Source organism: Scyliorhinus torazame, chromosome 15 (assembly GCF_047496885.1).
Source record: "Scyliorhinus torazame isolate Kashiwa2021f chromosome 15, sScyTor2.1, whole genome shotgun sequence".
Lineage (NCBI taxonomy): Eukaryota > Metazoa > Chordata > Chondrichthyes > Carcharhiniformes > Scyliorhinidae > Scyliorhinus > Scyliorhinus torazame.
Window position 1 is genome coordinate 198,698,908 of NC_092721.1, and position 12,739 is coordinate 198,711,646.

A 12,739-nucleotide genomic window follows, 5' to 3' on the forward strand; every position below is an offset into this window, starting at 1 on the left:
CCTTCATAAGTCCATGCTGACTCTGACTGATCCTGCCATGCTTTCTAAATGTTCCGGATAAAGTCCTTGATAATGGATTCAAGCATTTTCCCCACTACCAATGCTAGACTGACTGGTCTATAATTCCCTGCTTTCTCTCTACCTCCCTTTTTGAATATCGGAGTGACGTGAGCTATAGAATCCCGGAAGATGACCACTAATGTATCCACTATTTCCAGAGCCACCTTCTTAAGCACTCTGGGATGCAGATTCTCAGGCCCTGGGGATTTATCCGCCTTCAGTTCCATCAGTTTCCCCAGCACCATTTCTCCACTAATGTTGATATCTCCCTCAGTTCTTCCCTCTCACTGAACCTTCCATTCTCCAACATTTCTGGGATCTGGGGTGAGATTCTCCGAACCCCGCCGGGTCGGAGAATTGGCAGGGGCTGGCGTGAATCCCGCCCCCGCCGGTTGCCGAATTCTCCGGCACCGGAGATTCAGCGGGGGCGGGAATCGCGCCGCACCGGTTGGCGCCCCCCCCCCCCCCCCCCCTGCGATTCTCCGGCCCGGATGGGCCGAAGTCCCGCTGCTAGAATGCCTGTCCCGCCGGCGTGGATTAAACCACCTACCTTACCGGTGCGACACGGTGGCGCGGGCGGGCTCCGGGGTCCTGGGGGGTGCCCCCACGGTGGCCTGGCCCGCGATCGGGGCCCACCGATCCGTGGGCGGGCCTGTGCCGTGGGTGCACTCTTTTCCTTCCGCCTTCACCACGGTCTCCACCATGGAGGCGGAAGAGACTTCCTCCACAGCGCATGCGCGGGGATGCCGTGAGCGGTCGCTAACGCTCCCACGCATGCGCCGCCCGGCAATGTCATTTCCGCGGCAGCTGGCAGGGCACTTCCGCCAGCTGGCGGTGCGGAAATCAGTCCGGCGCGGGCCTAGCCCCTCAAGGTTAGACCTCGGCCCCCCAAGGTGCAGAGGATTCCGCACCTTTGGGGAGGCATGATACCCGACTGATTTGCGCCGTTTTTGGCGCCGGTCGGCGGACATCGCGCCGATACCGGAGAATTTCACCCCTGATTTGTGTCCTCATTTGTGAAGACAGAACCAAAGTATGTATTCAATTGCTCAGCCATTTCTTTGACCCTTATTATGCATTCCCCTGTTTCTGTCTGTAGTGGGCCTACATTTCTCTTTACCAATCTCTTTCTCTTCACATATCTGTAGAAACTCTTAGTATCAGTCTTTATGTTCCCTGCAATCTTCCTTTCGTACTATACTTTCCCCTTCTTAATCAATCCCTTCGTCCTTCTTTGCTGAATTCTAAACTGCTCCCAATCCTCAGACCTTTTATTTTTCTTGGCCAATCTGTATGCTTCTTTACAACCATTTCTCTGGGCAGGTTTAGCACAGGGCTAAATCGCTGGCTTTTAAAGCATACCAAGGCAGGCCAGGAGCACGGTTCAATTTCCATACCAGCCTCTCCAAACAGGCGCCGGAATGTGGCGACTAGGGGCTTTTCACAGTAACTTCATTTGAAGCCTACTTGTGACAATAAGCGGTTTCCATTTCATTTTTTAATTTTCATTTCTACCTTGTATTGGATATTATTTCTAATTTCCTTTGTAAGCCATGGATTGGCCCTCTTACTCCCTTTGCTTTTCTGCCAGATAGGAATGAACAGTTGCTGTAGTTCCTCCATGTATTCCTTGAATGTTTGCCACTGTCATCCCTTTAAGTAACTCTCCCCAATCTATCAAGGCCAACTCATGCCTCATATCCTCATGGTTCTCTTTATTGAGATTCAGCACCCTAGTCTCCAAATCGATTACTTCACTCTCCATCTTGATAAAAAATTCTATCATGTTATGGTCACTCATCCCCAAGGGGTCTCGCACAGCCAGATTGGCAATGATTCCCTTCTCATTACATAGTACCCAGTCTAAGATGAAATGAAAAAATGAAAATCGCTTATTGTCACAAGTAGGCTTCAATGAAGTTACTGTGGAAAGCCCCTAGTCGCCACATTCCGGTGCCTGTTCGGGGATGGCCTGTTCTCTAGTTGGTTCCTCCATATATTGGTCAAGAAAACCATCCCGTATGCACTCCAGGAATTCCTCCTCTACGGCGTTTTGGCTAATTTGATTTGCCCAATCTATGTGAAGATTAAAATCACCCATGATCACCGATATTCCCTTATTACATGCATCTCTAATTTCTTGTTTAATGCCATTCCCAACCTCACCAGTGCAGTTTGGGGGTCTATATATGACACCCACTAATGTTTTTTGTCCCTTGGTATTTCTAAACTCTACCCATACAGATTCCACATTGTCAGAGCTAATATCTTTTCTCACAATTGTGTTAATTTCCTCTTTAACCAGCAGTGCCACGCCACCACCTTTTCTTTTATGCTCTAGCAAATAGACCCCCTAGGACATCAGTTCCAGTCCTGCCCAGGTGTAACCCGTCGAGTTTGTACAGGTCCCACCTCCCCCAGAACCGGTCCCAATGCCCCAGGAATCTGAAACCCTCCACCTGACACCATCTCTTCAGCCACATAGTCATCCTATATATCCTGTCATTTCTACTCTGACTAGCATGTGGCACCGGTAGTAATCCTGGGATCACTACCTTTGAGGCCCGATTTCTTAAAATCCTTCCTAGCTCCCCGTATTCTGCTTTTAGGACCTCATCCCTTTTTTTAACCTATGATCATAATGAACGGTGGATCAGGCTTAAAGGTCTGCAAGGCCTCCTCCTGCTCCGATTTTCCATGTTTCCATGTTTCTAGGAATGAAATAGATCCCACAGCCTTTGTTTTGAAGAACAGAAAGCGGACTTTGCTCTGCTGTCTAGAGTCAATACTTTTCATGTTGCTGTTTTGGGATCTTGCTGTGCATGCATTGACTGCTGCATTCCCTACAAGACAACTGTGACTGCACTTTAGAAGTGCGTAATTGGCTGTAAATCTATTTGCTCTGGGAGGCCCTGCCTGCCTCTTTTCTCCTTTTTTAACACGCTTTTACAAACCTAACCTCGCTCTTTGATCAAGCCTTTTGTCATTTGCCCGATATCTCCTTGTGTGCCTCAAAATGTTTTTATCACGTTCCTGTAAAATACCTCGAGACATTTTATCATATTAAAGGTGCTGTACAATATAAGTTGTTGTGATAAAGTGCTTCGGGACTTTCTGACGAATAGTCTTTCAACTGTGCAGCAACCTGGAATTTCTCAGACAAGACGAGCACATGGCCCCTTGAATATATCCCATACACTTGGGTCGCGCACAGAACAAAAGAGGAGATGTTGGTTCTGATGTGGAGAAAAGCGTCATAAAAATGCAGGCCTTGACATTCAATAGCATTACCATCGCTGAATCCTCCACTATCAACATCCTGGGGGTTACCATTGACCGGAAACTGAACTGGACTAGCCATATAAATACTGCGGCTACAAGAGCAGGTCAGACACTAGGAATTCTGCGGAGAGTAACTCACCTCCTGACACCCTGACACCCCCTCCCCCCCCCAAATATAGTCTATATGCAATTTTTTATTTGCTCATGGGATGGGCCGACATTTAGTGCCCATCCCTGAGGTTATCTAAAAGTCAACCACATTGCTGTGGGTCTGGAGTCACATGTAGGTCAGATCGGGTAAGGACGGCAGATTTCCCTCCCTCCCAGCTGGGTTTTTATGACAATTGACAATGGTTTCATGGTCATCATCATTATTGCATTCAAACTTCAGCATCTGCCATGGTGGGATTCGAACCTGGGTCCACAACCCTGGTTACTAGTCCAGTGACAATACCATCATGCCACTGTCTCCCCACAAAAGCCACAAGTCAGGAGCATGATGGAATACTCCACACTTGCCTGGATGAGTGCAGCTCCAACAACACTCGACACCATCCAGGACAAAGCAACCCATTTGATTGGTACCCCTTCTACAAAAATGCACTCCCTCCACACCGACATAGTGACAGCCGTGTGTACCATCCACAAGATGCACTGCAGCAACCCAACAAGGGTCCTTCGGCAGCAGCTTCCAAACCCACGACCGAGAAAGAGCAGACACATGGGAACACCGCCACCTGCAAGTTCCCCTCCAATCCACTCGCCATCCTGACTTGGAAATATACCACCGTTCCTTCACTGTCACTGGGTCAAAATCCTGGAACTCCCTCCGTACAGCTTTGTGGGTGTATCTACACCTGAGGGACTACAGCGCTTCAAGAAGGCCACCTTTGCAAGGGGAATTAGGGGTGGGCAATAAATGCGGCCCCAGCCAGCAATGCCCACAACCCACGAAAGAATACATTTTTTAAAAAATGCACTGATTGTCCAGAGTTACCAATCGTGTCCTTTTCATATAAGTCACTTTGCTATAAAAGACCCCAGTTGGGTTAGTACAACTACATCGAGAAAGTTTCACGGTCTTCTAAAGGTGCCAGATGTCAAAATGACCAAATTGATCAAAATCCAACCTCAACACTTGCTATGATGGGATAGGAGCTCACCTCCGTTGGGTTACCATTGAGCGAGATTTGTGTTACCTTAACCTCAGAAAGTTAGTCCAAAAATTAGGGCTAGGCCGTTCAGGAAGAATTCTTCACACAGAGGGTGGTAGAGGTTTGGAGCTCTCTCCCACAAACTGGAGGTGAAGCTAAAATAGTTGTCAATTTTAAATCTGATAGATAGATAGATTTTTGTTAAGCAAAGGGACAGGGGCCTAAGGCACATGATGTTAGGCCACAGATCGGGCATGATCTCATTGAATGGCGGGACATTCCGCGTGGGCAGCACGGTAGCATTGTGGTTAGCACAATTGCTTCACAGCTCCAGGGTCCCACGTTCGATTCCGGCTTGGGTCACTGTCTGTGCGGAGTCTGCACATCCTCCCCGTGTGTGCGTGGGTTTCCTCCGGGTGCTCCGGTTTCCTCCCACAGTCCAAAGATGTGCAGGTTAGGGGAATTGGCCATGATAAATTGCCCTTAGTGTCCAAAATTGCCCTTAGTGTTGGGTGGGGTTACTGGGTTATGGGGATAGGGTGGAGGTGTTGACCTTGGGTAGGGTGCTCTTTCCAAGAGCCGGTGCAGACTCGATGGGCCGAATGGCCTCCTTCTGCACTGTAAATTCTGTGATAATCTATGACAGGCGCTAGGGGCAGAATGGCCTACTCCTGTTCCTATGTTCCTTAATTCTACCATTGCATTGTTTTCCGTCTGCATTTCAGCCCGATATCCTGTGGGCCTCGAGTGAACCCAGGCAGTCTGGTGCCAATTGGGGACAAATCACTGGAACGTTCGCATGAAAATGCAAAGCTAACAGGCAGGAAAGGACCAATTGGCCTACTTTGGGTGGAAGTGCCCTTAATTTATCGCTCACTGACTCTAGTTGCTCATGGCTAAACAATTCCCCTTCCCTCCCACCGCCACGCTCCTCCACAGGCACAAAATCTCTTGGGAGAGGCAATAACAGAGGGAAAAAAGCGCCTCGGCTAACAAGGGGGAAAATAATAGCCTGGGAAAATTCTTCTCCGATTCCCTCTGGCCACTGAAAGACGTGTGGTAGGTCCGTTAGCAACGATTTGAACACTGAATTAGACATGGAATGGAGGCTGGCCTGAGGATCGTTTTGCACAAACCAGCTTTAATCTTCAGAGTCTAGGTTTGAACCCAAGTAAGCAATTTCCATTTGTTAAGAAAACTAATATTTAGCTTGGCAGACATATTGTTAGTGGATGCACGTTTGCGAATGCACCGTCGCCAAGGTTTATTTTCTTTACAATTAAAGGGGAGAAGCTCGCACGAAAGGGCCAAAGGCCGTCCATTGGCTGGGTTAGAGAGAAAGAGAGGGCAGCAGTGGAGTGAAACGAAACTTGCTTTGAAAAGCCAGTAGACTGCTGCTGGGGGAGAACAATAGAGGAGAGGGAAAGGGACGCCAGCCAAAGTATTTCTGGCATTGTTTGGATTTGCAAATTGTGTACAATACCAATTAACTTTGTCTTGTTTTTCCTTTGCCCTTTGTAGATAGAGGCAGAAGCATTATGCCAGAACAGAGGTCTTAACATAATCCCCACGGGTCTCCCCTTTAACATATGGAAACTGGATTTATCTGTCAATCGTATCAAGAGGCTAATGATGGAGAATTTGACTCTCTATAACTCTCTTCAGCATCTGGACTTACAGTCCAACCACCTGGCGTTTATCCAACCAGGGGCCTTTGCCAGTCTGACCCACCTGGAGGTGCTTAACCTTGCAAACAACCTCTTGGATCTCAGCAAACATGGGCTTGGCAGGTTACCATACCTGAAAAGGTTAGAGTTGTCAGGCAACAGCCTTTACACTGACGTTGTTGAAGATTTTCTAAAAGAGGCGCCCTTGCTTGAGGAGCTCTCCTTAGCCAGGAACAGCATCACAAAACTTTCAGACCACACGTTCCAAGGTTCTCCCTCTTTGAAGCACCTAAACCTGCAACACAACATCATCATCGAGATAGAGTCGGGGGCGTTTCAATCGCTTTCCAATCTGTCCGTGCTGGATCTGGCCATGAACTCCATACCCTGCATCTCTGACTTTGACCTCAAGCAACTCCAAGTCTTGAACTTGAGCAAGAATAGCATTGAGCACTTCCTCACGGCTGAATCCGAAGATGAGTACTGTCTGCAATGGTTGGACCTCAGCGATAATAATTTGCTCTATTTTCCAGTTTTTCCAAAGAGGAACCGCCTCCAGCACCTCGATCTGTCGCGGAATTCAATCCAAGGGTTTTCTCCACCGTCCTCCCTACTGGGGGGGAGCGCAGATCAGAACTTAACTAACGTCACCAAGTCCTCGCCGTCGCTGTACTTGACCGAATTGATCTATTTGGATCTGAGCTATAACGAGATAACTTCCATTCCATGGGATTTCTTCCGAAGCATGAATTCGCTGAGGTTCGTCAACCTGAGCAAGAACTGCCTCCACAGTTTTGTTATTGGCGAGATGAATGTGCTGAACTCGCTGGTGGAGCTGGACCTGAGCACCAACGCGTTGCAAAACCTTTCGCTGGCCAGGAACAGCCTCAACCTTCTGGAAAAACTGTCCCTTCAAGACAACTACCTACAGACTCTACCTTCCAATATTTTCAGGGCTCTTAACAGAATCCGAATCCTCAACCTTCGTAAGAACAAAATCAACATCTGTGGAGGCACTCATAAGCATGAGGAGGACATGGATGGGTGTGTGTCTTTCTCTAGGATTATTCCACTTGGATATTTAAATCTGCAGAACAACAATATTCAATATTTACCTCCCCACGCATTTCATCAGACTCCCCTTGTGGAGTTAGACATTTCCATGAATCCTGGGATACACATTCATCCTGAGGGCTTGTCAGGCCTGGAGGACCTGTTGACCTACTTGTCTTTGGAAGATAATGGGCTTCCTTCACTCAGCGTGAACCTATCGTACTTTTCCAATCTCAGGACCTTAGACCTGTCTGAGAACCAGTTGACTGAGCTTCTCATCACCAGCAACAGCTTGCCTTTAGAAACCATGGATCTGCGCAACAACAGTTTCACTGCCCTGCAGGAGACTTCCCTGAAGCTGTTGAATGGGACCCTGCGGACCTTGCTGCTCTCCGGCAACCCCTTTGATTGCTGCCAGTCCGCCTGGGTCGGGCGGCTGGCCTGGGTCAACATCGTGGACAAGTGGTCAGTTCTGTGCCATTACCCAAATGGACACCCACAAACACATCTGTTCAACGCTCAACCCAGCCTCTGCAAAGAGGTCACACAAGACTGGACAATGTGGAGTCTGTTATTGCTAATATTAATGATTGTAGCTTTATGTGCCGTTGTCGTCAGTCTGGGATGTTGTATGGCACGGAGGCAGAAGGTCAATGGGATATTCCTGCATCATGTAAAAGCCTAGGCGATGGACCTTTTTTATTTCCTTTGTCAATGTTTAAATGAAGTGAAATGAGGGGAATAAATGTTTTATATAATCAAATTCATATCTCACGGCCATCACTGCACAAGGGTTCTTTTAAAGAAAGCCAGTCATTTTGTTCTGGTTTTCCTGACCTTGATAACTTGGCCTTCTCCTCAAGAACTCGAGATTTGCAGTAGCTGCCAATTGACAGAAGCTTAATTGCTCCATAATTGACTTCACACTGTGCCCCAGATCATTGCTCCTAGATTACCTTCCCCATATGGAGACTATGAAAATAGGGGCCTTTTACATGAGGATTCAGATTAAATGGGGTTCTATCTCAGCACTTTAAGATCGCACCTCTTCCCCAGGCTGAAGAATACCCACGATGAATGGCATATAGGAGATCAGGTAGCAGATTCGATGGAAACTTTCAAAAGGGAAATGGATGAACACATGAAGGAAAAATGTTTACAGGGCTATGGGGAAAGAGTAGGAGAGGTGATTGGATCCCTCTTTCAAAGAGCTGGCACAGGCAAGATGGCTCAAATGGCCTCTTTAGGTGGTTTGTCGTTCTACATTAACCACATTCACCCATCCTAGTTACATTTTTAAAACTCTGTTCAGCAAAATTGTTTTTCTGTTTGCGATGGTCCACTGGAAATAAAGACTGAGTGGTTTGGGGGTAAAGCACGAAGAAAAGAGGATCCTAAATTCAGTCTTTAGTTACTCAGCAATCTCAACCGTGGATTCAATCGCCCCACAAGGCCCCATAGGATTGAGAGGAAAGAAAAGATCCTTGCTTTTGATCATTATCCAAGGGCCATGAGGGAATAGGATTTGCAGATTTGGTTGGGTGAATGGGAATGTCAGGAGGCTCGTGGAGTGTAAGCCACCGAGGAGCAGTTAGGTCAAATGGTGTGTTTCTGTGCTGAGCGTTGATTATATAACCTTTCTGGGGAGTGTCTATGAATGGAAAAGAATGGAAAAGTCATGAATGGAAAATCACTCCACAGTCAAATTGCCTACCCATATTCAATGCCTAGGGTTCCAAACACAAAGCAAGAGGGTTCTTAGTGCCCTGACCATAAACATCACGCTACAAAATTCAGCAGAATGAAGAACATTTCAGCAAGGTCTTAAGTATTCAGTGAAGTGTCTCACATTATGTCTCACCTAAAATGCAGTGCCAAGGGATTATGTTACTGAACTAGTCATCCAAGAAGAGTTGACTAATGATCAGAGACAAGAGTTCTTTAATGTCCTTTAGGGAAGGAAATCTGCCGTCCTTACCTGGCCTGGCCTATATGTGATTCCAGACCCACAGCAATGTGCTACACTCTTCAATAAACCGAGTTGCTTGCTAGGCAATTTAGTGGCAGTTAAGAAGGTGGCCACCACCTTCTCAGGGGCAATTAGAGATGGACAACACATGCTGGCCTTGTCACAGCTTGCAAAGACATTTTTTAAGAAGTGCTTTTCCAGATTGATCAACCTGTCCCAGGAAAAGTAGTTTCATAGTCACCTCCTGTTTACTTCCCTTCTACTTTTCCATTTGGTGGCATAGATGAGGTGCAAGATAATTGAGGTAGGGAAACATGGGGATGGACCGTGATGAAGAAACCTCTTAAATGAAAATTCTTAAGAGTGGGGCTGGGAAGTACAGTCCAGAAGTCATGCCTAGTTTGAAAAATGAAGAATCAGGGAATCATGGCTAGCACGTTCACAAATGCTGAAGCAAATTAATGAGGGTAGAAGATGTGGCACTAATTCTTGATGTGCTGGGGAAACACAGTAAACAGTAAATGGATAAGCATTTCTCCATGCTGGTGCCCTTCATAGGAATAGGAGGAGGCCATTCAACCCTTCAAGCCTGTTCTCACACTCAGTTTGATTGTAGCTGACTTATGTCTTGACCTGGAGCTACGTGTCTTGATTGTTTCAATATCCTTACCTAAATAAATTCTATCAATCCTCTTCCCAAGGCAGTGGCCAACTGTAATCTGGACGTAGTCAATCACATGAGTTGATAATGTGAATGTGCTCATGTCACACCCTGTGCCAGAACATTGGTAGTTAGCTTGCCAACGTCATTGTGAATGTTAGACAAGGCGAGATTTGTGTCGAGTATTCTGGTGTTTTGTTTATGTGGTTGTTTCTATGTTTTGAATGATAAGTATTACTGCAATGTATTGTATAAACAAGTGACAATGTGAGAGTTTATTTTCAGACAACTTTTACCAATCCCTGCCTTAATACCATCCTTGATCGTACATGATTGTCTGTGTGTATCTTTATTACAAATGGGAAGCATCGTAACTGAAGGGACAAGCCACAGAAAATGGAAAGCCAACAAGACTGAAATGAGGGAGAGACAAAGATCGATATATTTAGCCTCCTCTTTTTGCAGGGTTCTGGGGAACAAGCAGGCGAGTGGGTCTAAGTGGGCTTAGCTCATTCTAAGCTCATTCAAAGAGCTATGATGCATGATGGGCCTTCTGCACTACAATCATTCACAACCATAGGACGTGCCAAAACGCTTCAAACATTCAATGAAGTACTTCTAGAAGAGTAGTTACTTTTATAATGTAAGAAACATTGCAGCCAATTTGCACATAGGAAGCTCTCACAACCAACCTGTGCTAAATAATCAGATCATCTGTTTTTTACTTCAGTGATATTGGTTGAGAGATAAATATTAAAACTCCTCTGATCTACTTTTTTAAAAATATAGATTTAGAGTAGCCAATTGTTTTTCTTTTTCCAATTAAGGGGCAATTTAGCATGGCCAATCCACCTAACCTGCACGTCTTTGGGTTGTGGGGGTGAGACCCACGCAGACAGGGGGAGAATGTGCAAACTCCACACAGACAGTGACCCAGGGCCGGGATTCGAGCCCAGGTCCAAAGATGTGCAGGTTGGGTTGATTGGCCATGATAAATTGCCCTTAGTGTCCAAAATTGTACTGAGTGTTGGGTGGGGTTACTGGGGTATGGGGATAGGGTGGAGGTGTTGACCTTGGGTAGGGTGCTCTTTCCAAGAGCCGGTGCAGACTCGATGGGCCGAATGGCCTGCTTCTGCACTGTAAATTCTATGATAATTATAGGTCTTCAGCGCCGCAGTCCCAGTGCTAACCATTGTGCCACCCTTCCTCTGATCTAATAATAATTGTCTCTTATTGTCACAAGTAGGCTTCAATGAAGTTACTGTGAAAAGCCCCCGGTCGCCACATTCCGGCGCCTGTTCGGGGAGGCCGGTACGGGAATTGAACCCGCGCTGCTGGTCTTGTTCTGCATTACAAGCCAGCTATCTTAGCCCACTGTGCTAAACCAGCCCCTTGATCTACTTTGAAGTAATGTTATAGTGTGATCTTTACCCATCTTGTGGGACTGATGTGGCCTCAGTTGATGTCTCATCCAAAGGGTGGCATCTCTGGCAGTGCAGAAACCCCTCACTTCTATTCCAGGAGTGTCGTCGGCCTGGACTTTGTGCTCAGGTCTCTGCAGGTGGGGCTTGAACCCTTGAACTTCTGACTCCGAGGAAATCCCCCAGCTGTTGAAGGGCTTTGGGAAACATGGATCCTCCCAAGCACCTGACTTGGAGGTGCAAGTGCTGCTACTGAGCGAGGGCTCACCCACAGGTTGCTGCCAAAGGATGGTGGCTATTCTGAAGAGCCAACAGAAAATTTCAGTTGATTCAAACTTAAATATATTTCATTTTTCAAAGACACTTCCTGGTCGCTTGACAAGTGGCGAGCAGGACATTGCTTGGAATGACCAGATGGACGTTGATTCCCAAACCGAGGGTTTTCCTCAACTTGTCCCGGAGTCTGTTCTAGATGAATTGACAGAGATTGACAGCAATGCTTCTGTGCCATTGACTACCAGGGGAATTCCTCTGTTGATGTGTTTAATTGGGATTTAATCAGGTGAATATTTGCTGCTCCAAGGTATCTTGGAGGGGGGTGGTCAGCTATCTATTTAAAACAGCGTAGTTTTTTTCCATCAATCGAGCTGCGAGAGTAATCTGATACTGCGCATTAAAGCATTCACATGATAACATCGACTGTCACCTCTAGCCTTCTGTGAGGTTCCTGTGTATGTAGCAGTGTAAAGGTTAATGCCTTATTTAAATTGTGATTAATGAAGAAATAAAATCAAAGCCAAATACTGTTGCCTCGCATTTGTGCTGTTGAAATCATGAAATGGAGATGGTTATAACCTTGACAGAGCAAGCCAACATATCTGGAAGTAGCTCTGTGGGTTTCAAACATGGCTAAAATGTTGTGATTGTAGTGATCTGTACATCTGTACATACATCTGCACGTACACCAGGGACTACAGACAGATGTAACAGCCACAGCATCACTAGAGGGCAGCATCAGAGACGGGTATAAAGGGTCCAGCCCAAGGGAGGATCCGCCTATTTCAGAAGCACAGGGCTAGTGAGCAGCAGCAGACAGAGACAGCTCAGCATAGGCAGTTTACCTTAGCTTCACTGGTCATACCTCTTGACTGTATTATATCTAGTTAAGCTCTGGAAACAGAATGAACCCACTGAATAAAGTATTTGTGTTAACTGGAAGTCTACAATCTTTATTCAGACTTAGAGAATGACATATGATACCAGGAGTGATTTCAGAAAGCTAGCTGGACAGCAGCAAGAGAAGAAAAACTTTAAACTGGATATTCGACTGTGGAAGACGTCTCAGCAAATGGATCCTCGATGACTAACTGATTCTATGGAACTTGTTGGTACTCCATGGTGGCTGGAAACAACCGGTAATTTAAGTTATAACTGGAAAATGTTTGAACAGATGTTCCAAATATTTATCACAG

At 46.4% G+C, this 12,739-nt stretch overlaps 1 protein-coding gene across 2 annotated transcripts in view; it reads left to right on the forward strand.

The window, feature by feature from the left end:
- Positions 1-12,068, forward strand: part of LOC140392108 (transforming growth factor beta activator LRRC32-like) — a 39,182-nt gene extending 27,114 nt beyond the window's left edge. For both annotated transcript variants that reach the window (XM_072477397.1, XM_072477398.1), the window contains exon 3: positions 6,018-12,068. In XM_072477397.1, coding sequence (XP_072333498.1) covers positions 6,018-7,901 — 1,884 coding nt within the window. In that variant the 3' untranslated portion in view covers positions 7,902-12,068. The remainder of the gene's footprint in view (positions 1-6,017) is intronic.
- The last annotated feature ends 671 nt before the right edge of the window (positions 12,069-12,739 follow it).